The 26,287-nt window shown below is 36.0% G+C and overlaps 1 protein-coding gene across 6 annotated transcripts in view; it reads left to right on the top strand.

The window, feature by feature from the left end:
• Nucleotides 1-26,287, top strand: part of Pds5a (PDS5 cohesin associated factor A) — a 95,915-nt gene that overhangs the window by 43,025 nt on the left and 26,603 nt on the right. For all 6 annotated transcript variants that reach the window (XM_034508606.2, XM_076938554.1, XM_076938555.1 and 3 more), the window contains exons 8-20: nucleotides 902-1,042; nucleotides 2,367-2,482; nucleotides 2,997-3,091; nucleotides 5,062-5,207; nucleotides 8,144-8,295; nucleotides 9,733-9,846; nucleotides 12,340-12,421; nucleotides 13,291-13,339; nucleotides 13,982-14,121; nucleotides 16,146-16,261; nucleotides 21,023-21,128; nucleotides 22,347-22,507; nucleotides 25,582-25,705. In XM_034508606.2, coding sequence (XP_034364497.1) covers nucleotides 902-1,042; nucleotides 2,367-2,482; nucleotides 2,997-3,091; nucleotides 5,062-5,207; nucleotides 8,144-8,295; nucleotides 9,733-9,846; nucleotides 12,340-12,421; nucleotides 13,291-13,339; nucleotides 13,982-14,121; nucleotides 16,146-16,261; nucleotides 21,023-21,128; nucleotides 22,347-22,507; nucleotides 25,582-25,705 — 1,542 coding nt within the window. The remainder of the gene's footprint in view (nucleotides 1-901; nucleotides 1,043-2,366; nucleotides 2,483-2,996; nucleotides 3,092-5,061; nucleotides 5,208-8,143; nucleotides 8,296-9,732; nucleotides 9,847-12,339; nucleotides 12,422-13,290; nucleotides 13,340-13,981; nucleotides 14,122-16,145; nucleotides 16,262-21,022; nucleotides 21,129-22,346; nucleotides 22,508-25,581; nucleotides 25,706-26,287) is intronic.

Genomic DNA, 26,287 nt, shown 5'->3' with positions numbered 1-26,287 from the left:
TGATTAATATGTATATGAATACTTTAAGTAATAGTTATCACTAAACTCAGGAAAAAAAAAACATAATTTTTAAATAGAAATCAGATTGGGACTTTAAAATTTTTTCCACTTAGTGATTGCTTTATAAATGTCTCTATGATGAATTATACATGCTGTCTAAATTGTTTTACTTTAATGAAAAATAAGGTTTTCAGAAATGTCATTCTTATTTGAAACACAGCCTGTAGGCATGCTTTTTTTTGCCCTACTTGATTGGGTTCTTGTAAAGTCCCAACACTAGGTAGGAGATGAAGAAGGTTAAAGGGGAAAAGGAGCAGAGACCTCTTTAGACTACTGTCTGCTTGATTAGGGGCCGTCAGTTCTTTGGGGCAAGTCCAGCTTTGTTATCAGGATTTCTAGTCTCTTTGCTCACAGCCACTTGACAAACTGCACCAATGTGAAGCAGCAGCAGCAGCAGCCTCCTCCACAGGCTCTCCCGTTTATATCCTCTCCACAGTCCCCAGAGTTAAACCATCCGCTGCTGGCAGAACTCATATTCCTTCTTGTGAATGTGGAAAATCATAATCACCTGCTGTGAAACAGCTTCTTATCCTACATCTGAGATTAAAATAAAACATATTCACATAGCATAACTGGGCTTTTAAAGAAACTGAAATTCTCACTACAATACCAATAATCTGTGTTTTAATTTCTTTCTTTAACATTCATGATTAGATAATATTTGAAAGTTTGTTTCTTTTGTTAGATGACTGTCCTCTTATATATTAGCAATTGAGTAACTAATCTGTATCTTTCAATTGCTGTGTAATGCTCAATCAGTCCTTACATGTATGTTTATAGAAAATTGTATAGGTTTTTAAATAATATAACACATTTTTTTTTATTGTAATGTCTCCTACAGTTTTTCAATCAAGTGCTGGTGCTGGGAAGATCCTCAGTCAGTGATCTGTCTGAGCACGTATTTGATCTGATTCAGGAACTGTTCGCTATAGATCCTCATTTACTGTTATCTGTCATGCCACAGCTTGAATTCAAACTGAAGGTACTCTTTAAGCTTTATAGGAAAATCTACTTTGAAGATGTTTTTTTCTCCAATTATATAGGAATGAAATATGAGTTAAGTTTATCTCATTTAGCTCATGTAACATATGAAACATTGTTTGCCTAGTTATCTGCTGATAAACAGTGACAGGAGATTAAATTAGTATCATCTTTGAAATTTACAATTTCAGTATTAATATTAAAGAATATTCATATATTTAAGTAAATACTAAACTTACTTATTGTATAAGTAATGGGTTTAATCATTTTTATGCTGATTAAGTATATGAGGATGCACATTCAGTCATACACTAAATGGAATATTAGAAAAAATAAATTATGAATGTAAAAATTTTTAATATTTGGTCTACTCACTCATTAAGATGGATATTGTTAGTTCAACATATTTATATTACCATGAGATAATACTTCATTGTGACAGACATTCTTGTCTGTTAGCAATAACAAACCATTGTACAGTCAAAGGTCATTTCTGCTCTGCTTGAGTAGCATGGCACCTTACAGTGATGGAAATAGAGCTTTAGATCAACTTAGTTTTAGTAGTTTATAGCTGTGAAACCTCACATTACTTTAAATAATCATGAGTCTGCAAATACAGTCACTCACAAGCAATACAAAATTTTCATAAAGTCTACTGTTTAACACTTAAGACATTAATTTTTCTTTAAAGAGTAAATTGGATTAACTAGAAGAATTTTAGACATACTAAATGTTTATAGGGCTAAGAAGTGTTTTATTTTGTTTGAGAAAAAAGTTTGAAAGTTTCCATTTTGTTACTACTGTGGTAAAGCCTTACACAATTGTCATTTTGCATTGTTTTATACAAATGTGCATATTGTACTCCCACCACCCAAAAGCTTTTTGGGAGTGATTAACTTGAAGTTTGAATTCCCATTTACCGTAATAGTGTTCTTCCCTGCTGTGTTCTCTTGTCAATGGAGGATCATTGCTAAAATTGTATACCAGAACCTTAAGTCATCGCTATTCATGTGAATTTTTCAGTTGCAGCAAACAATTTTTATGAAGAAAACGTTAAGTTTGTGTACTTTTTAAAAACTCTTGTAAAATGCTTCTACTTGTATAAAGTATCTATATATAATCAGTGTGCAATTTGCAAATAAGTTGTAAAGTAGATATGAATTGGTAATAGGGAAGATGTGAGATAAGGTCAGAAAGCCAGGTGACCTAACATGAAATCAGAAAAACATATCCATAGTAAACAGGAGCATGTAATATCCTACATTGTTCATCGTACAAGTCAGAAGTAAAGGCAGGCCCACTCATTGTACCTTCTCTCCTTATAGAGCAACGATGGGGAAGAGCGACTAGCTGTGGTTCGACTACTGGCAAAGTTGTTCGGCTCTAAAGATTCAGATTTAGCAACGCAGAATCGGCCTCTTTGGCAGTGCTTTCTTGGACGGTAAGAAAGCATGATTTTAGAATTTTGTACGCTCTACATGATTATAGAGTCCATGGGATTAAAACTACACATACAAAAACATTGATACTTACTGGCTTTGCCAACATCTGTGTTATTTTTTTCCTTTTAGAATAAATTGTGGACCAAAGTATTTATGAAGAAAGTTCACTAATTTGTTGAAATACTTTGTATATGAATGTATGGCTGTGTTCTGAGTATTCTTTATTTTGTAGTAAAACTTTAAGCTTTAGTAATTTGCGGTATACAAAATGTGTGTTTGAATTGGACAATATATTTATGATAGTTTTGATTTCAGCATGGTAAACACATAACTCTTTGCAAAAATGTTTTTATAGAATTATATATCTTCCCCTCCTGTCTCTGTCTCTGTCTCTGTCTGTCTGTCTGTCTGTCTGTCTCTCTCTAACCATTTTTGTTTATAAATACTTTTGTGATATTTATTTAAAAATAATTATTTTGTGTTATTAATATTTGTCAATCACTTTCTGTTTAGATTTAATGACATTCATGTTCCTGTGAGGTTAGAAAGTGTGAAGTTTGCCAGTCACTGTTTGATGAATCACCCAGATTTAGCAAAGGACCTCACAGGTAAGCTCCCTAGTTTGTTACACATATTAACCACAAAAACATTTCAGATGTGGCCTGTACCCAACTCTAGTTCCTGAAAAAGATTTGATTGCAGGATGGCTTCATGTTGGGCTAGGAAATTATTTCCTATTTTTAAAATAAAACTGGCCTTGAAACATTCATGTGTTGATCTTGGGATTTTTTTTTTTTTTTTTTTTAAAGAAATCATAAATTGAGATAATGTAATTCTTATGACATTTGATTTAGAAAGGAATCACACCTGGGCTTAGTTTGACTCTGTTAATCTCAATACTTGGGAGGCAGAGGCAGGTGGATCTCTGTGAGTTCATCCTCAGCCTATTCTATACAGTGAGTTCCAGGACAGCTAGTGTTACACAGTGAAACCCTGTCTCAAAACCAATCAATCAATCAATCAACCAACCAACCATATGTATGTACATACATACATACATACATATATACATTCATAAATATAAACAAATCACTTCTACATTACTAAATATAGCAACATACCTAATGTGTGTAGAAAAAAAAGGAGCTATCTTCTAGATTAGATTGTGACCTTTTGATACTATATTTTTTACGTGAGCAGGGCAGATGTTCAAAGTATTGTTTCTCCTCATAGCCCTAGCTGTTCTGCAGCTCACTCTGTAGATCAGGCTGGCCTAGAACCGCAAGCCACCTCCACCTCTGCCACCACTGCCTATATCTCTTCTGCTACCACCACCTGGCTTTTATTATTCAATTTAAAGTATTTAAACCTATCTATTTGGCAGTAGCAAATAGAACCTTTTGTCAACTCTCAGGGGCAGCCCTGCTTATGCACCGAAGGCCTAAAATCAGCCATAGGCCAAAAAGCAGCAACAGGCCTGACATATATGCCTGCTAATACTTGGTCTCTGTGGACTGAAACAGATAGCTATAAGATATTGTAAACAGACAGCTTTGGTGTATATTTACCAGCCTGGATGAGAACAAGTAGTCATAGGTCTTGTGGATAGTCATAGACCTTGTGTAACCTTGGTGGATAGTACCAACTTAGATAAGGACAAGTGAATCATAGGTGGAGTCATAGTGACATGTCCCCTGAACCTTCACCCAGCCAATACCCTGTTCTGGAAGATATCTGTACTCTCCCTGAACACCTACGTTCCTGCATCATTCCCTTCTCCACATCCTGCCTTTTTGTGTATATAGCCCCTGTGTGAAAAAAGTAAAATCAACAATTTGATCAGACTATAGACATCATCATTCTTTATGTCTGCCTGTTTCCTCCCCTTCTCCCTTTCAGGTGACCTGCCTGGACCCCTGTTTAATGCCCTGCTGGATGGGGCAGTCAACATGCTATTGTTTATTAGAAACAGAAGAAAAACTTGTTTTGATTTTATTTGTATTATAATTTATTAAAGGGTCATATTCTATATTTTATATTATGTAAATATATATCATTTTTTTCTCATGAGCATTTGTATATTTTTTTCAAGATCTCTATTTATTTACTTATTTCCATCAAACACTACCCCTCCTCCTAGTCCTTCACTTAGAGAGACCCTCCGCTAACGTCCTCTCCTCCTGAGATGGTGGGGGCATTCCTCCGCATCTATTCTGCCAGGGGAGGCAGGTCCTCTCTCACTGAGGCTAGACAGGGCAGCCCTCTTAGGGAATGGATACCATATTCAGGCTACAGCTTTAGGGAGAGCCTCTTTAAGTTTTTAAGATTGTAAAACTATGTTGTCATTTGACCTTCCACCAAAATACATTATTTAGATATGCTTTGAAGTAATAAGCATAATTTTATGAGTAGTAAGATGTACTTACTGCTGTCTTATAGATGATTTTAATTTGTCCTATAATTTATAAACATTGATATAGACAAAACTTAAAGCTTTTGTTTTTTTTTTTTTTATCATTCAGAATCATGACATTTTATATAATTAACATTTAGCTTAATTCTTCTTTTTCAATTACAGAATATTTGAAAGTTAGGTCACATGATCCAGAAGAAGCCATTCGTCATGATGTCATTGTTACTATAATAACAGCTGCCAAAAGAGACCTTGCCTTAGTCAATGATCAGTTGCTTGGCTTTGTCAGGGAAAGGACACTGGATAAACGGGTAAGATCTGGGGGCTTTGCTCTTCATAACTTTCTATGTTCAAATTGTTGTGCAAGTCTGGTATTATTATATAATAGCAGTTGCAGCTGGTGGATACCAGAATACCACCAAATATAGAACTCTTCGTTTGTATGTTTCAGGCACACATACTTAGCTCTGGCTGTCCTTTAACTTCCTATGTAGAACAGGCTGGCTGCCGACTCACAGAGCTCTGCCTGCCTCCATAGACATCCTCTTTACTTTATGAATAAAAATGTTGGATTATCAATCTTTTTTCTTATAGCATTTCTATATAAAGAAAAATAGATGAAATAGTTTGATTTTTTTTTTCTGCACATTTTAATTTGCAAAAGGCAATCATTGGTTATATATATTTACTTGTATTTTTTATAACTTAGCTGGATCTGCCATACATTAAGATATTCTTTTGAATATCATACTTTTTAAGAAAGTACTACTTCTATAATGTTTGCTTCAGCTAAGGGCTGAAATAGCTTTGTGGCTAGTTACCTTATTTTGCTGTTTCTGTCACTGGATACAGTTAGAAACATGAGTTGATAAGGAAAGGTAATGTTTCGAACCATTACAGTAATTACTAAAGGAGAGGTGAATCAGCCTTAAGCAAAAGAGCCAGACCTTTTTTTTTTTTTAAATGTGCATTGGTGTTGTGCCTGCATGTATGTATATGTGAGGGTACTGGTCCCTCTCAGCAGTGGAGTTACAGTGTGAGCTGCTTTATGGGTTCTGGAAGATCAGCCAGCGCTCTTAACCCCTAAGTCATCTCTCCAGCCCTGAGCCCGACTTGTTTTTAACAGCAATTGCTTTACTTGTTCGTTTGACATTGTTGAACAACTACTGTTTTCTAGAAATGCATGCTATTGATGTAACTTTAGGGTTTACCAGTATGTTTAGACACACTGCCAGAGGCGCTCTTTATTTTCTTAGTTTTAAAATAGTTATGTGGCAGGTGATGAAAAACGAAAAGGATACTACTAACTTGTTTAACAGTGTCAGTAATTAAAATTTCTGAGGTGGGGCTAGAGAGATGGCTCAGTGGTTAACAGCACTGACTGCTCTTCCAGAGGTCCTGAGTTCAATTCCCAGCAACCACATGGTGGCTCACAACCATCTGTAATGAGATCCAGTGCCTTCTTCTGGTGTGTGCCTGAAGACAGCTGCAGTGTACTCACATAAATAAAAATAAATAAATCTTTAAAAAAAATTTCTGAGGTGTTTTTTTGGTTTTGTCTCAGTTTAAACTCCCATGTAGAGGTGAGTTGGAGTTATTACTACATCTGCTCTTCCCCTTAACTGTTACGGCAGTGGATGGTTTGAGAAAAACTCTGCACTTATTGATACCTATCTCACAATTTCAAAAAAAAGTGAATATATTATTTTTTTGCCTGCATGGTCTGGTCATATAATTTATTATATATTTTTAGTTCAGCATTTTGGTCTATTTGTTTAGTTTTTGTAGTATTTTAACCATTTTCTATTCTGGAAGATAGGGATACAGGGTTTAATCTTAGATTTCATTATTCACATTTCTGAATTCATTCTACACACTGAGTAGGCTAAAAAAATGATTCAAAAACTTTAAAGAAAGTACTGACTTAAATCAACTAGAATGTTTTTATTCTCGCTCCCTTTTCAAGACAAACATTTCTCCTCTTTTTTGTTTGTTTGTTTTTGAGACATGGTCTTACACATATCCCTGGCTGGCCTGGAGCATTCTGTTGACTAGGCTGGCTTCAAACCTACAGACACCAGTCTGCCTCTGTCCCCTGAATATTGGAATTAAAGGTATTCACTACTACGTCCCTCTCACCCCCAAACCCCCTGTGCTTTTGCCTTTTTTTTTTTTTTTTTGGATAGTGTCTTGAGGCTGGAGAGATGGCTCAGTGTTTAAGAACATTGGTTGCTCTTCCAGAAGTTCTGCGTTCCGGTTCCAGCACCCACATGTCAGCTCCTAAACTGTCTATAACTGTAGTCCTCTGGAATCTGATGCCTTTTTTTCTGGTGTTCAGATGTATATGCAGACAAAACACCCATATGGGTACATAAATAAAGACAGGGTCCTCTATAGCCCCAGGCTAGCTTCCAACTTACTATCATAGATAAATATGTCCTAGAACTTCTGATTCTCCTGTCTGTATTCTCTAGGTACAGGAATTCTGAGTGTGCAATGCTGGGGATCCGATTTAGGGTTCTGTGTGTGCTAGGCAGGCAGGCAGGCACTCTTCTAATCAAGCTATTTTTCCCAGGCCCTGAATAACATTTTTATTGTAGAATTTTATTCATCATTATTGGTGTGTGTGGGTGTGTGTATGTATATGTGTGCACGTAAAGTCTGAAGATTCCATGTAGGTCCTAGGATTGGGTCACCAGGTTTAGCAGCAAGTACCTTTACTTGCTGAACCAACTCACCAGTCCCATTATTTTTAAGTCTGCAAAGTAAGTAAGTTCACCTAAGATATACAAAAAGGTTCTCACCAACTTTGTTTTTCCAGAATTCTTGGTACTGAACTTTGTTATTATTCACACTATAGTGAATGGTATATAATTAACTAAAGCACTGTAGCCTTTGTACAGAGCAGATTATACACTTTATAATTTTCATTTGTGCTTTGTATTTATATCAATATCTATTTAAAGAATTGAATTGAATGAAATCTGTAGTATGTTTTGTTTAAGCGGAACTAAAAAGTAGGTCATTAGCAGTACAGCACTGAAAAGTGTATAAAGTAGTCTGCTGTCTCACCAGAAATAGGTGCAAAATGGTCAGTAAAGCAGTTTGGCAAAGCTGCTTATGAGAAGATGAATGTGCTGCTGTGCATGCACACGGTAACTGCTGCACAGCCTAGTGCAGCCTTTACAGGTTGTAGATTTGAATAGTTTTGATGTCTTGCCCCTCTCATAAGTGCTATATTTTCTAGTGGCGAGTAAGAAAAGAAGCCATGATGGGTCTGGCTCAACTCTATAAGAAATACTGTCTTCATGGTGAAGCAGGAAAGGAAGCTGCAGAGAAAGTCAGTTGGATAAAGGACAAACTTCTGCACATCTATTATCAGAATAGCATTGATGACAAGTGAGTCTAATATTTTGTTAAAACTGCTTTTCATTTTTAAATACTTCTATTTTGTTCTTTACATAATTTATTTCTAAATATAGAAATAATTTTTGCATACATAGGGTACTTACATATGATTCTCTGCAAGATTGTAAAGTAGTATAACAGTAGTGAAATAAACATGGACTTGAAAGTAAGGCAGAATGATTTGTCTCTAGTCATTTTTATTTATGTGTATTTCAGCTTCATAAAATGAGGAGTAATAATGCCTTACTCCTGTGATTGTCATGTGTACGTAGGTATTAAGTGTCTAGCACTCATGCCCAGTGTCTGAATAAACCATTGTGTGGTAATCCCTCTCATCATTGGGGTTTGTTTGTTTGTTTGTTTGTTTTAACAATACTGTTATAACCAGTAGAGAAAATTTCCTCATTTTCTTAATGCTACTTATTATTCTGTTTTTCAGTATGCCAATACCTGTTTTTTTGTAAAATATTTTGCAATGTTTTGTGGAATTAGAGAAATTGACTGATGCATCACTAAATATGTATTGACTTGGTTAATGGAAGGTTCTTGTTTTTTTTGTTGTTGTTTTGTTTTGTTTTTTTCTGGCTTTTGTAAAATACTTTAATGTTCTGTTGAATTAGAGTGATGACTTCTGTATTACTGCATAGAGATATTAGTTAATGAAGAGCTCTTGTGTGCTTTTTATTCTAGTGATACTGAATAATAGGAATTATTTTTATTCAGTGATACTGAATAATAGGAATTTTGGCTGGGGAGAAAAGTGAGATGTGCACTTTTTCAGGTGGGAAATCCTATTTTTACTACATGCAGCGTGGGAAAGGAGCTGAATCAGTCAGAGGAAGTTGTTAGATTTCTTGGGAATTAGCTATCCTTCATGTTACAGCTTTCTGTGTAGTGCTAACTTAAAATCTATAGTTTCAGCCTGCAGAAGATTAGCTGGGACAGCCAATCACCCACATTTAAGAATGACATTTAAGAAAGCAGGTTGTGTTGGTACTCACCTGTAATCCCAGCACTTTAGAGGCTCAAGCAGAGGTTCAAGGCAAGCTTGTTGTATATATTAGCAAGTTTGAGACCAGCTTTGGGTACTCGAGACTTAGTCTCCTAAAACAAAACAAAACAAAACAAAAACCCCATCAATCTCTCCCTCCCCCAAAACTGACAGAAAGAATAAGCAGGACCAGTGCTCACACCTATAATCCCAGCACTAAGAAGGTCTGAGGCAGTAGGAGCTCCATGCATTCAAAGCCAATCTTGCTACAGTGTGAGATAACATTCAGGCATTCTAGAACAAATGTTTTTTCACATATAATGAAATAAACCACACCATTGGTGACATAATTATTGGTGTATAACCACTTTATACAAAATGGTTAAATTCATTTCACCTCTTAAATAGTGTAATTGTTTTTGTGTGTTTGTTCATAGACTATTGGTAGAGAAAATCTTTGCTCAGTATCTTGTTCCCCATAACCTGGAAACAGAAGAGAGAATGAAATGCTTATATTATTTATATGCTAGCTTGGATCCAAATGCTGTAAAGTAAGTTACTTTTCAATGCTTTATATATTTCCTAGCTGGGTTTGTTTGTTTATTAACTTTTTATTGGATCTTTGTGAATTTCACGTCATGCACCCCAATCCCACTTAATCTTCTCCACTCCTAGTACCTGCCTTCTACCCTTGCAACCCCCCCTTCAACAAAGAAAAAAAATCTTGTGGAAGCTATAATGTGTAACAGTGTGGCCCACAGTGTACCCTTTGTTTATACTTGGACATTTGCAGATAGATGTTCATTGCAATAATTTATTGGTTTGATATGAGGCCTCTAGCTTCTGCTATTCTATAAATACTGGATCCTCACTGACACTCCTCTCAGATATATTGTTGTTGCCCTGTGTCATGAAGATCCTGTAGTTTTGGATCTGTAGGACTGGCTCTTTCATGCATTCCAGCAATTCACTGATCTAGTTAGATGTTGGGGTGGGTCAACTCAAAGCCCCGGATCTGTGTCTGAAAGATAATCTGAGTTGGCCAGTCAGATGGCTCTCCTACTCTTGTGCCCTTGGGCTGACTCACCAGCAACCCCAGCTACCAAGGCCAGCTGTACCCTGCTTCACAAGTGAGGTGATGTCTGAATGTGTTCCAGTCACCTGTTCACACACACTTTTGGTAATGGTGTTAGTAAAAAGCTTCAGATATTCAACCAATCACTATGTCAAAATTGATGTGTATAGACTTGGCTACTTAGTGAGTCTAATCCTAACCTAGATATGCAAGATCTTGACTGAAAAGACACACACAAATGGACTAGGACGTCTGGCTTGATGGCACATGCCTGTAGTCCTAGCACTCAGGAGGTAGGTGAATCTCTGAGCTCAAGGCTAGCCTGATCTGTATATCAAGTTCCAGAACAGCCATAGTTCTGTAGAGAGACCATGTCTCAAAAAACTAAACAAAAACAATTTTTTTAAGTCATGATCACATGATTTCCTTTCTTTTCCTCCCTCCAACCTCTCATGTATCATACCTTCCTTGTTCCCTCTTGACTTCATGGCCTCTTTTTATTTACCTCTTACTGGGGTTGGTATGTGCACATGGCACACATGTGCTTAAATAGACAAATACATCTGAGTTTCATTAGTGTTATTTATATGTATATGGTTTTAGGGCTAACCACTTGGTGTTGGTTAATGAATTTAGGGGCTCATCCCTAGGGAAGACTATTTCTCTCCTCTCAGCAGTTCCCTCGTTGCATATAGTTTGTCTAGGTTTGGGGCCTCATGAGATTTTTTTCCCCCTCCATGTTAGCATGTCTATTGATATTGTCCTTGTTCAGGTTTTATTAGCTATCCATAGTAATTAAGGTATAGTTTTCCTCCCCTTTCTAAGAGATTGAGTCTCACAAGATTTTCTGGTCATCTGCTCCCTCGTTTGTGAGGGTCCCTAAGTCTTAGTTGACTTCACTGTGTTATAGTTGTGTGAATAAGGGGTGATTATCACAGAGTCACTTGTCCTTTGCATTTTGATTGTTGTTATTTTCATCTGTTGATAAGAGAAGCTTCTTTGATGAAAAATAATTAGTAATTGTACTGGTTTAATAAATGGTATTAGGTTCATCTCTAAGATTCATAATTGCCCTAGCCCTGGGTATTGGCTAGGTTTCTAATACCAGGCATGATTGTCCCTCCTGTTGCAGGGCAATGATAATTAGAATGGTAGCAACCAAGGTTTGAGGTAAAGAAACTGTTACTTCCTAGGGGTTACTGTGCTCTGCTGGTTGTGGTTCCTAGGCACCAGAGCTGGACAGTGCTGTTAGTGGCTTCCTTTACTTGGAAGTGTATATAGCCCTTTCTGGTACTGTGAAAGCTAGTCCTTAGGGAGGAAGCTTCCTGCTGACTTAAAGAATTCTGAATCCTTCATAGCTCTGATTTTCTGGCATTCAATAATCCTTAGTCATTTATTTATCTGTAATATGCTTAAACTCTCTACCAGGCTTTAATACTTTTCATTTTCCTGTGTATTTTTGTATACTTGGACATTTTATCTTTCATTAGAGCAGAACTCTCTAACTCTTATTATTTAGGATTAAATATTCTCTTAGTCAAATATTTACCTCCCTGGAAAGATTACATTGCTCCGTTGGAACTTAAACATTCTTTCTCAGTGATAAAATACCCTCCTAATATGCTTAAAATTCCATATTTTATTACCAGCATTACAAAAAATTAATTTCTATTATGATAATCCTTATATTAAACTTCCTTAAGTTCTAATAAACTGTTGTTTAAATTTTCATGTATGAATATAGAAATAGCACACATAAGGAAATGCATAAAGCCAGGTGGTGGCTCACGCCTCTAAAGAGGCAGGCGGATATCTGAGTTAGTGCCTAGCCTGGTCTACAAAGTGAGTTCCAGGACAGCCAGGGCTACATAGAGAAACCCTGTCTCAAACAAACAAAAAATTTCAAAAAGTTGAACAGTTTGTAGTATTGTTAAATAATGTATTTTTTCATGTTTATACCTATATATAGAGCTCTCAATGAAATGTGGAAGTGTCAGAACATGCTTCGGAGTCACGTGCGGGAACTATTGGATTTACACAAACAGCCTACAGTAGGTTTATGATTTTATTTCATAGATCGCAAATCAATGTCTAACTTTTCTGTAGAACAATATAATTAAAGTATCTCAAGGTGTTTTAATTTTCAAATGTCAATAAAGCTGTTTTCAGAGCTGAATTGTCTTTTTTGTTAGTTTCTTAAGCATTTCTTGTTTGTTTGATTGGTTTTTTGGGTTTTTAGCTCAAGCTGGTCTAGAAATCACTGTTACCCAAGTTAGCTGCAAACTCCCCGACAGCCTTCCTTTCTCAGCATTTGCTAGGTGGGATTTTAGTCGTATGTATTAGTTACTTTCCTTGCTATGGTGGTAGAATACCTGATAAGATCCAAAGAACTTAAGGAAGGAGGTTGCGTTTTGGCTCACAGTTTTAGGGCACAGTCCACCACAGCAGGTAGGCGTGGTAGCCAGAGCTTAAACCACTTTGCTAGTAATGCAGCTGGCTGACTGAATTTCTGGCTTCAAGCAACACGCCTACCTTAAATGACATGTCAGGCACATGCTGCCACACCTTGCTATTGAACTTTTCAGTGCTCTCCTGCTGCCGTCACTTGTCTTTTTTTATCTTAACATTTGTTGCTTTCCATTGTTCTTTGCTAGTCTTCTGTTGATTTGTTTTTGTCTTTGTCTCTGTCTCTGTCTCTGTCTCTCTCTCTCTCTCTCTCTCTCTCTCTCTCTCTCTCACACACACACACACACACACACACACACACAGAGGCTGGAGGGGGTGGTTAGCCATTTTTTAGTGAGATTATGGTGAATTTATTTAAAGTTAAGGAACACATTGTGCAGTGTGAGTATTAATTTCTCTTAGAGAAACTTATTAATACAAATGACTAGTTCTTTGTTTATGTTTTAAATTTTAGTCGGAGGCTAACTGTTCTGCCATGTTTGGGAAACTGATGACCATAGCAAGTAAGTATGTTTATGAGCATGTAATAAATATCAAAACAGGCCTTTTCATATTTATTTTATGTGTATGAATGTTTTGCCTGCATGTACATATGTATGATGTGTTTGTCCAGTTTCCTGGAACTAAAGTTACTTACAGATGCTTATAGGCCAACATGAGGTGCTAGGAAATCAAACCTGGGTCTTTTCCAAGAGCAACAAGTGCTCTTACCTGCTGAACCATCTCTCCAGACCACTCAAAGCAGGTTATTAATTTAGCCAATGATACTGTGGTATCATAGAATGGCAACAATAATCCTTAATTTTGTTGATGAGTACCATTTGTCAGATTTTCTCATAATGGCCCATCAATATTTATTTACTTTTTTAATGTATTTTTTTAAGTTTTACTTTGTTTTTATTTTCAATTATGTGTAAGCATGTGTATGTATGTGTAGGTACATGTACCTGCAGGGCCCAGAGATGTCAGGTCCCCCTGGAGTTGTTGTAAGCAGTTGTGAATTGCCTGACAGGGGTACTATAGGTCCTTTGCAGGAGTAGGAAGCATTCTTTACTGCTGAGCCATCTCTCTAGCCCTTTGCCAGTGTCTTAAAGACAGTTATAATGTAGTTATCTTTTTTGTCTTATATTTTCTCCATTTAATAGAGAATTTGCCTGACCCTGGGAAAGCACAAGATTTTGTAAAGAAATTTAACCAGGTTCTTGGTGATGATGAGAAACTAAGGTCTCAGTTGGAATTATTAATCAGCCCAACCTGTTCGTGCAAGCAAGCTGACATTTGTGTGGTTAGTGAATCATGATTTCATATTTTCTTGAATAACTTTCATAAATCTGTATCTTATTGCATAATTTTTTGTGTGACTATTAACTGTGGGGTAGATGCTAAATTATTTAGAGCTATATCCAAATGGAACTAATTTCTCGTTACCTAACACTCTCCAGCCATATTCCAAGGGGAAGAAAAAAAAATCAGATGTGAGCCAGAGAGAATGTCCCTAGGAAATGACCAAGATAAAATACTTTTTATTTAATGTGTGTTTCTTTACTTAAGAAATGGAAAGAATTCAAAATGTTTTGTGTGCATGCATTTTCTCCTTTCGTCTCTGAGCATAGAAACAAAACCAGATAATAATTTACTTGTAGTTCTGTCATCCCATTTGAAAGAAGTAAATTCCTAGGTAGATTTCTGTCTTCTTGACACCCCCCCCCCCCCCGCGCACCCCCCTCCCCTCTTTAAGGAAGCTAGGATCATTTCAGAATCTCAGTTGGGGGTGGGAGGAGCTCATTTTGTTCCTGTCTTCAGCATTTATGTTGATTTATGTTGTTAATGGAGTTGTGACATATTATACTAAGACTAAACATGAATAAAAAGTATGCATTTTGGTTATTTACTTTTTACCCTTGTTCTGAAAAGGATTATAGTTGATAATTTAAATATGAATGAGGGATTAACGATTATAATAGATGTTCTTACAGAATGGTCTGGGAACATAAAACAGTCTTACTCACTATGGAGAATAAGTAAATAATTGTAAATGTTAACGATAAACCCAGGTGCTTGTAATTAAAATATCCTGGCATGGATTCAGTGAGCAAGAAATATATGCAATCAATGCTGCTGGCTTTATGAATCATAAAGTTGGACCTAAATACTGTCTTTGTACTACAAAAGAGCGTGACAATCAGGCATGGTATTTCTTGTCTGCAATCTCAGCCTTCAGGAGACGAGGGCAAGAAAATGTCTATGAGTTCATGACCAGTCTGCAATCAATGGGGAGATCCTGTTTGTTCCTTTGCTTGTCTGCTGTTAGTAAATTAGTAAATCACCCAATCAGAAAGCTTGGTACATAAAGGTATTTCCTGTGATTCTACAAGAGTTTGATTCTGTACCCATGTGGTAAAAAGGAGAAAACAGAATTTCTTAAATTATCCTCTGATGTTCACAAACCCTCCATGGCATGTGCCCATATGTATGTATACACACACACACACATGCACACACAAAATAAATAGATGTAATTTTTTTTTTCCGAGACAGGGTTTCTCTGTGTAGCCCTGGCTGTCCTGGAACTCACTCTGTAGACCAGGCTGGCCTCGAACTCAGAAATCTGCCTGCCTCTGCCTCCCAAGTGCTCGGATTAAAGGCATGCGCCACCACTGCCCGGCTTTTCTCACCTTTCTATTAATAAGCAGAGTATAACATAGGTAATTTAAATTACCTATGTTATTTGATATAAACTATAATATACAAGACCTTGTAAATTGGGGGGGGGGGTGGTACATTGTGCTTATGTAGGTCTGAAAAAAGTATCATCATAGACCAGCATCTAAATGGAACACCATCATTGTATCAGGAATGGCTATTGCATTTCTAGTTTCTGGGAATGAACAGTTCTGTGTAAACTAGAAGAAAGTTCAGTACTATTTTCAGTGGCAGTTTATTTTCAGTTTAACTGAAAGAAAACCCAATATCCTATTAAATTATAAAATAATAAAGCCATTTGTCCATACTCGTAAATAAAACTTTTTTCAATAAAGCATTATGTTATTAAACTAAATAAAAATTCTATAGGAGAAGTGTAAAGCAAATAACAGAAGTCGTTAAAAAACACTTATCCCCTTTCTATTCTCTACTGTCTGGATTTTATAATAAATGCTTACTATGTATGTTTTAATTAGTGCCTAAAACAGTTATTGTTTTCACTTTTTCTGGGTTTTGAATTTTTCAGTGATTGCTTTCTATAGTTATTCAAATTGTGAAAAATACTGAAGGTATAAAACTCAACAGTAAAACCTTTTTCTTTTATAGAGGGAAATAGCTCGGAAACTTGCAAATCCTAAGCAGCCCACCAACCCTTTTCTAGAGATGGTCAAATTTCTTTTGGAAAGAATTGCTCCTGTGCACATTGATTCTGAAGCCATAAGGTAAGGTAGGAAGTGTATGCAGGATAAAGAGATGCCCACTCAAAGTGCATGGTTGTGAGCGTAAGTGCTGGACCACAGAGATCTGGAAACCCTCCGTTTAAAGCTCTCTTTAATGGCAGAGGGTACCATTCTAATAGAAGGCTGGGCATTGCAGGATTGTAAAGAGTACTTGCATTTAGATTTATTCTGTATATGCTAACTTGAAAAATCTGCAATACACTTGACACCAAAAAAGAGAAAGTTTTAGTTTTGTATGACTATTTACTAAGAACTGAGTTTTCTTAAGTACTTAGTAGTCACATGATATTCTGTTATATCTCTTTTATCGATTTTCAGTTGTTGGGTGAGAACAGAATGGCATATTGAAAAAGTGGACTTGTCTTTTTAAAACAACCCTGACATTTTATTTGTAATGTTTTAATATTGTAAATTTCTGGGGATGATTTTTGTCTTGTAGTGATAATTGTTTTTCCTGTTGGAATACTTTGTAGCACTCACTGATTCTTAATCCAACTAGACTTAGATTTGGAGAGCTAGTCCAGTACTTACCCCACCTAGAAGTCACAGGTCATGTCACCTGTGTGAATCACTACAATGGTTGTATGAGAAGGCACATTGTACTAGTGTTCAGGGTTACCCTAACTGAATACCATTGTTTGGCAAGTTAGAAGATGCAGTTTCTTTTTTAGTTGTAGAACTTTCAAGACCAAGATATTCATAACATTTTTTTCCCCCTGAAGTCATTCTCCTTGTCTTCTAGACAGGCAGCTACCATCTTCTCACTGTGTTTGCAAATGATCTGTCCTCTGCATGCCCAGGATAAATCTGTGTCCTACTCTTCTTAAGAAAATAGTGCTCCTCCCAGATTAGGCTTATCCATCCATATGATCTAACCTTGTATAATTATTCCTTATTGCCCTGTCTCCTGATATAGTCACATTCTGAGGCACTGGTGGCTAGAATCTATGAATTACTGAGCAACAGGTCAGCTTATAACATGAGTCTTAACTACTTTTAAGTTAAGGTTTCCTGATCCAATTTTCTACTTTACAAATTTAAACAAAAAGAAAACCAATAAATTTTGGGTCACAACATGTTTGTTTATAGTTAGTTTAAAAAACATAGGCATATTTTTTCTTGTCAGTATCCTTTGGTTTGCACCATTTACTTTCTGCCTCCCCTCCCTTTTTTGCAGCTGAGTGTATGTGTAGTCATAAGCACACATATGTGTGCTGGAGATTTAATTCAGGACCTTTTGAATGCTAAGTGCATGTTCTTATCAATCAGGTCACCCCTGCATCTGTAGCATCACATTAGTGGGTTAGATTAAATACAATATAGTAGAAATTGGAACTCTTGGACTGGAGAGGTGGCTTAGTGGTTAAGTGCACTGATTGCTCTTCCAGAGGTTCTGAGTTCAATTCCCAGCAGCCACATGGTGGCTCACAACCATCTGTAATGGGATCTGGTGCCCTCTTCTGGTGTGTCTGAAGACAGCAACAGTGTACTCACATATATGAAATAAATAAGTAAATCTTAAAAAAAAAAGAAGTAGGAACTCTTGAGTGTGCATATTAACTTGAAAAGGGATACGCTGAGACTTCAAGAACTCTCATAGGGGTTCATCATGTCAGCAACTTACTGTTGTTTGATTCCTGGTGTTCAGACTCTGCTGAAATCTCATCATGAGTCATTTGATCTCAAAGAAAAACATCTTGGTTAATATTTCTACCAGACTATAGTTTTGTAAGAATGTCAGTGTTTATTAATTTTCATGAGAAAACCATGTTTGTATATCTTGGAGTAGTAGCCTTTAATCTCAACACTTTTAAAGTAGAGGCAAATGGATATTTTAGTTTATGGCCCGCCTGATCTACATAGTGATATCCAGGCCAATCTGGGATACATGGGGAAATCCTGTTTCACAAAAAAGTTAAAACCATATTCCTTATATTTATTCAAATCTTCACAAAATACTATATTATAAAGTTTTTTTTTAACTTAGTAGCTTTGTGTAAAGTACATTGTATACTTAGTGAAGAATAAGTTGCATAAGTAGAACTGTGTGGGGGCGTGTTATAGAAGACTTCAAAAATAAGCTATGTATCTGAGTGTTAAAAGGAAGTAGAAATTCCTGGGATTAGCTAAGTGAGGACTACTGGGGATAAAGTCCAGGTCACTAGGCTTCAGTCTAGGGTTCTTAGACTTCAGTTCATCACTCTAAATATCATCCATATTAAATAATACATAAAGCATAGTTTAACATGTGTCATATATATAATATGCTGAATAATATTTATAGTTGTTTTAGGAGAAAAGAGCAAACAAAGAAAAAGGGACAAAGAAATTAAGAAATATTTAGATAGGCCAGAGCTATAACTTATAACTGAGTAGTAGAATTTGTGTGTGTGTGTGTGTGTTTGAGAGAGAGGAGGAGAGGTGGAGGAAGGGAAGGAGGTTTTGAGCATGTACTGTCTTTGCAGGGGGCCCATGTTTAGTTTGTAGTACTCTTATCAGGCAGCTGATAATCACCTGAAACTCTTCCTGTAGGACATTTAATACTGTCTTCTGCACTCTGCAGGCACCACGTATACACACAACAAATAAACCCAATCTTTAAAGAAAGAGAAAAGAAAATAAAAGATGGAGGGCTCACAGGATACCTACAAGTTAAGTTAAATACATCTTAATAGATAGCTTAGGAAAGAAGAGGAAAGCACCATGGCTAGTGCAGTTTCTCTGGGACACCGAAGGTGACTCTAGGGTTCTGCTGATTACGAAGACTCAGGACTTGCTCCCCAGTACAAGCTGCAGCATGCCACACAGAAGGTTGAATTTGAGCACAGAAGACTGCAGAGCCCTGTTCCCCCTCAGCTACACTGAAGTTTGAGGAATCAGTGGTATAAATATTTTTTCATAATTCTAATTGCTTTAGGAGATAGGTTTTATGTGAGACAACAAACACGGACACCTTCAGGTAAAGGAAAGTGAGGTGGTCTTGAGCCAACTGACATCAGTGCTTGGAACCAAACCTTAATTTTCTACAGGTGTGGTAGTACATGACACCACTCCCTGAGCCATCTCTCCACACCCTCATGATTTTATTTATTTATTTTTTGGTAGTTCATGTTGGCTTTTTGAACTTGTATTTTTCATCCTTCATCTTCCCAAGTGCTAATATTGCAATTGTCTATCACAATTTTTTTTAAATCCTCTATGATAACATATGTATGCAATCCAGGTCTTAGCATGTAGAGGCAATCCTCTATGATAGCATATGTATGCAATCCAGGTCTTAGCATGTAGAGTCAAGATTATCCTCTGCTACACACTGAGTTTAAAGCCAGTTTAAGGGCTGTGTCTCAGCAACAACAGTTTTTTGATTTTTCACAAGTAGTATATGTTAAACTCAGATTGGTGATCAGTAAGAGTGAATTAAAGGAGCGTGTGCAATATACAAAGACCCTGTCCTCTAAACAAATCATGATAATTTGAAGCAATAATGTCAAGAAAGGAGAAAATGTTTCTTACCCCCTTCCTCCCCCCCCCCCCCCACTTGTCTCAAGATGTGAGACCACATCTTGCAGTATAACCCTAGCTGAATTTGTATTCTCAATGTGTCTCACACTGGCCTTGAACTCATGACAATCCTTCCACTTTAGCTTCAGCTGTATCAGAATTACAGGCGTGTACCACCACACCCAGAGGATCAAACCCAGAGCTTGACAAGCTAGGCAGGCCTTCTCCCTACAAACTACGTTAACAGTTTCTTCTGTTTTTGTTTTAAATGCTGTCTGTTTAGCCAGGGAAAGTAACTGGATCCCTTTAATTGTAGTCCTGTGAAGTCCTTCCACTCAATGACTGAATCAAGCAGACCAAGAGAAGTCAACCTGTGATACATCTGAGACATACCTTGTCTCAGAAACAAAAAAATCTGTTCTGTTAGGTAGTTTGATCTCAATGATTATGTAATGTTCTGTGGTAGTAAATATATTGAAAAGATAACTGATTTCTTATAGTATACAGTTTCTAATTGCATGTTTGTAAATAAGCATGCTTTTGATTAATTGGTTCTGTTAATAATTTCTTAGGATGGAATTACTGATTCTGTAGATTAATTTGTTAGTACAATTATATGTTCACTGCAAAGTCTTTGGATAACACTTATTCATTATGTGTGTATACACACACAGGCACACACAGCACAGCACAGCACATACTTGGAGGTTATTAGGAATCCTTGCCTTCCATTATGTCAGTTCCGGGAGTCAAACGCAGTGCAGCAAGCACCTTTACGCACTGAACCATCTTGCCTGCCCCCTTACTATCTGAATTTTGTTCTAAATGCTCATTTGCCCAATTTTTAACTATTTTTATATTGTTTTTATTAAAATACATTATAGTCTCTTTATATGTGAAAATTCTTTATATGTGTAAAAATATATTGGAGGAGCTAATATAATGTGTAAAAATATATTTTATATATTAAATTTACACATATAAAATATAAAAATATATTGGAGGAGCTAATAATAAAAAATTATTGGAGGAGCTAATATTAATATTATAGTACATTATTTAACTGGTTTTTTTTTTTTCAGTCAAATTGTTATTATTATAACACATTAAGTTTTGGGGAAGGGTAACATAAAAGTTCTTTGACCATGGTTTTTTTGATTCTCTGTTTATCATATTTTAGTTGGGATACATTACTAATTTAAGTAGTCTTACTAACTCAACTTCCATTTCTTCATTTACTAGTGCACTAGTGAAACTGATGAATAAGTCAATAGAAGGGACGGCCGATGATGAGGAGGAGGGTGTCAGTCCAGACTCAGCCATCCGATCAGGACTTGAGCTTCTTAAGGTATTTTTTTTTTTTTTTTTGATAATTTTATCTCCATTAACTTCCAAAGATAAAGAGGAGGCTTATTTTAAGTTAGATTATTCAAAAGATTAATTTTTTCCAGTAGGAATTACATTTATTTATTTATTTAAACTAGAGTCTCATTCTATAGCCCAGACTGGCATGAAACTCTCATCTATCCTTCTGCCTTGTAGCCTGCCACCTACTATGTTTACAGATGTCTGGTAACATGCTTGGCTAGAAATCAGATCTTATAAAAATAACTTTTGTATCATAATGTAATTACTTTACATCATACAGTAGCATTTAAACATTTTTTGTGATTATCTTTTGTACTTCTGTTATACTTGTGACCATGTATGCTAAGTAATCCAATCTTATTTTTCAAAGAAATTGTATCTGAGACAGTTGACTAACATGCTATATATCATCTTTATAAATGGGACATTTTAAAGCTATTCATGATCTTCATAAATGCAAATGAATTCAAATTACCTATAAGTAAGAGCAAGGTGTGACTCAAGACTTTGTCATGTTACTGCAGGGAAGGGTTGCTTTCAGGAGTAGGGGAAGCAAAGAGTGGTCCATAGTTGCAGAGTGGTGTGGAAGCCCTTGTCCAAGTACAACACTGGATGGAACTCTCCTTGAATCAAATAAAAAGAGAAATTGAGACAAAAGTGCATTGAAATCACCTGAAGGCAAGCTGAAGAAGAGATTAAGTATTGCTAGAGAGAGTATTTACAAAAGAGAGGGCTCAGCAATTAAGAGTACTTACTGATTGTTCTTCCTCCAGAGGACCCAGGTTAAATTTCCAGCATCCGCATGTCAGCTCACCACTGTATCGCCAGTTCCAGAGGATCCAGCATCCTTACACACATACATGCAGGCAACACCAATACACATAAGATTAAAAATAAATATGTAATTAAAAAATATTCTTCATTCTACGTTCAGTAGAAGCCAAGAGATGATGAGATTAGGGGAAAAAATAGCATATCAACTATCTTAGGAAAGAGATTGGAGCGCTCCACACAGGATTCTTGTTAAGTCTCTTGAGTAAAAGTAACTACAGTGGTGGCTAAAATGTAATTTATATTCCAAGTGTTGTAGCTAGCATTTGTACACCAGAACTTTACATTTTATTTATTGAAAGAAATCTCCTTTTAAAATAGATTAGAGCTGTTGTCTGTAATCCTAAAGGTGTATCTATTCCTCCAGGTTCTGTCTTTCACACATCCTACCTCGTTCCACTCTGCAGAGACATATGAGTCCTTGTTACAGTGCCTAAGAATGGAGGATGACAAGGTAGCAGAAGCTGCAATACAAATTTTTAGAAATACAGGCCACAAAATAGAAACTGACCTTCCCCAGATACGGTCGTGAGTATTTTTTTTTTTTTTTTAACATGGTAAACATAAAGGTTTCTGTGTGGGAGTGATAAAGTCATAATTTCCCTGTCTCCTGTCCCATCTTACCACAGTTAGGATAGATGCAGTGGAACAAACTGCACTGTCTATATAGAAGGAAAAGACTTGAAAGTTTTAGTAATCAAAAGTTATTACAAAATTAAATATTATATTTATGATTAATATATCTTTCTAATTTGTGTAGTTTTTTTTCCTTTCAAACTGACTATAAATTAAGTAGTGACCACCTCTCTGTCCCAACCTCCCCCCCCAAAAAAAAATAGGGGAATTAAATAGTAGTCTTTACCATAAAATATTCATTATTTGCTTTGTAATTGGTAATGGTAACTGATCATAAAATATATAAAATATATTTTCATTTAACATTTTGGGATTATACTTGTGGTAAGGGTGGGAAACATGGAAGAACACATTGATATGCCCATTGCATCACATGTTCATTGATCGCATAATCATGAAAAATTCATGGAAAGTCTAATAGAAACAGTGTTAGCCTCATAATGTAATAAAAATAGAACAAATGGACTCCTGTAGGTTTTATTAAACAGAATTTATGTGGAGCAAAAGGATTATCCTGTCAGTCTTTGTCTTCAAAGAGTTTTGTGGTGTAAAAATTTAATTGTTTATATATTTGTACATACAAGTCAAAGATCAAATACACATATCATTAGGGCCAGGCTTGGTGGAACAAGTCACAGCCAGGCAAGAATGACTTTGTGTCTTCTGTGTGTGTGTCTCTCTCTCTCTCTCTCTCTCTCTCTCTCTCTCTCTCTTTTTTACAGGGACTTGGTTGGGGGTTAAGGTTTTAGCTCAGTTGGGTAGTACTTGCTTGGCACACATGAGGCCTTTGTTCAAACCCCTGTGCACATAAAAGGAAAAAAGATCATTAACATAGTAGAATAAAGTTTGACATTTTCTTCCAACCATGGAATATTTTTACATTTTAAAGCAAGAATTCTATTTTTAAAAGAATGCTGTATCAAAATGAGCATTGGAAAAAATAGTTATACGTGGAATAGTTAACTTTAGAATCAAAGATGGAAACCATTTTTAAAGAATAGTTGAGGATAAAAGAAATAATCACAGAAATGCAAAAACACTAAAGACCTCAATGACAACCCTGGTATTGCCTCTGAGTTACAGCATTCTGGAAAAAGACAAAACAAAGCAGAGGAAAGTTCACTTGTTTTTGTATTATTTCAGACTTGCTTAAAAAATATTTCATATTCCTACAGCTTGATCTAAATTATGTCTGCTGGGGCTGGAGAGGTGACTCAGCAGCTGAACGTGCACACTGCTCTATTCTTACAGAAGGCCCTAGTTTGGCAACCAGCACTCATAATAACTTTAATTCCAACTCCAGGGATCTGACACCTGACCATCACAGGCACCTGTACTCGGGTGTACATGCCCACATGTAGGCATATAAACAAAATTAAATGTTTTATTTTACTTGTGTTTAATGTATTCATCTAGTCTATGACTTTTCTTTTAAGTTGGTTATAAAGTCAGTAGCTACCACTTTCTTGTTGCAACAAAGACAAATAGAGCAATTAAATAGTGTTCATCATAAAATATTTCCTAGTTGCTTAGTGACTGTGACCATTACATTAAGTGCATTTTCTTTAGTTATTCACTAGTATTAATAGTGATGAGCTTATGAACAAAAGACCAAATGGTACTCAGGGCTACCTAGACTAGACTTGGAAACCCGACCCTGTAGTTCAGATCTCCCAGGAGATGGGCTGTAGACATGAATGAACATGGCACAGTTAAACTGATTAGCACATTTCAGGCCTTTGTGGGTTTTCGTTGAGGTGTAGGTGGTCTTGAATATTATTATTAATTAAGGTCTATTATTAGACTCTTGGTTTTTTGTTTGTTTGTTTGTTTGTTTTTTTACTGTAGGCTTTTGATGACATCAACTTTTGGCTTATAAAATAAAATAGAACATTTTCTAATTGTATTGAAGGTAAACAAATACTTGCTGCAGAGTTTTGTTGCTGTACAGATTTATAAAGGTTTATGTTTATCATAAGAAGTTGAGCCCAGGGGGTGGGTATATGGCTCCATGGTGACATTGTATGCACACGGCCCTTAGTTTTGTCCCCAGCATTTGGAGATGAGGTATGTGTGTGAGCCTAGGAAAATAAAAGGAGATGGTTGTTAACTCTTTTATGAATGCTTTCCTTCTAGATATGTGTGCATATTTTGTGGGTTTATATGAATATATGTCCTTCAAATACATCTTTTGCTATATGGCCAGCATTTATTGCTTTGTTGTATTTGTTTTCATAATTGTTTTATAGAAGTACTTTTATTTTACCTTTCATATTAGTATAGTGATTAAATACATATTTTTCCTTATTTTTTTAACTTTCAGAATCCAGCTTCACCTTCTTTTAGCCTGTAATCTTTGGCAGTTTTAGAACATTCTTATGGTTTTGCTTATCTTTACTATGGTATATATAATATTTCTTTTCAAGTGTTAATATTTATTAGTTGAATTAATCCAAGTTTAAAAATACCTAGACTGGTAGCTACACATATCCTGGATGCTTATTAGAGACGTTTAGTTTGATTTTACCAAACTGTGTGTACCTCTTCCTGTGTACTCGGGTCACAGGATCATTTCCGATGTTTAACAACAGTTGGCCTCTTGTGACTTTTTTCCTCTTCTACTTTGAAATAACGTAAGTGAATTCTAAAAGGGAACTGAAAAATTCGGAACGTCTTCTTAGAATGTAAATGTGAATATATGCCCTAGAGCAAGTCATAGATTATTAATTAAGTGTGGCTAGTTTGTTATTTTTTATATTCATTATTTAGTTTTAAAATGAAATGTGTTCTTTATTGATATCTTGGCTTATGAGGCAAAAAAGGAACTTTAAATTTTTCTATCAGTCAAATAATTTCTAAGAAAGCCTTCACTACCAGCACACACCTAAGAAGGGTAAGTGAGGATAAGAAGAAACTTAGGTATTTGTATACTTCAGAAAAACACAACTATATTATTATTTTTTTAGAACCTTGATCCCCATTTTACATCAGAAAGCCAAGCGGGGGACTCCACACCAAGCAAAGCAGGCTGTGCACTGCATCCACGCCATCTTCTCAAACAAGGAAGTCCAGCTAGCACAGATCTTTGAGGTATACATAGCACATTGAATGTTTCCATTGGCTCTGTGCTTTGGTAAAGCTAGAGGCGTCCTTTAAGGCTGTTTGTATATCTTGTTACACTGATGTGTAGTTTTTGAGTACTTGTCTGCTCAGCCCTGTATATTCACTGTTAGTTCTGTGTTTTATATGAGAGTTCTCCTTAGCTTTAGTCTTGCCTGCTCTAGCTTATTCTCACAGACTGTTCCTAGACAACTGAACTGTCCTCACTTAAGTACCTACAACTATACCTGAATACTAGTCTGCTTGTCAGTGCTCTGTGTGTGATCTGTGGACAGACTCTGCTTGTAGAAAGGCGTTCCTAGTGTTACAAATTTGAGATATAATTCCACAAACTTTGTTTTTACAATTCAGGGTTGTTTAAGCTGTCTTCTCAGCATTAAAAAAACATACCCACCAAAATAACAAATTAGAAGGAGATGGAGAGTAATGCAGATGTCCTTATTTCTACTACTTTTACTTGGGCTCTATCTAATTTCTATATTTTTAAAATTTTACTATTGTCTTAGTTACTCTTATCACTGTGATTAGATATTATGACCAAAGTAACTTACA

Source organism: Arvicanthis niloticus, chromosome 7 (assembly GCF_011762505.2).
Source record: "Arvicanthis niloticus isolate mArvNil1 chromosome 7, mArvNil1.pat.X, whole genome shotgun sequence".
Taxonomy (NCBI): domain Eukaryota; kingdom Metazoa; phylum Chordata; class Mammalia; order Rodentia; family Muridae; genus Arvicanthis; species Arvicanthis niloticus.
Note: the sequence above shows the minus strand (reverse complement) of the source record. Positions and strands in the feature narration are given on the sequence as shown.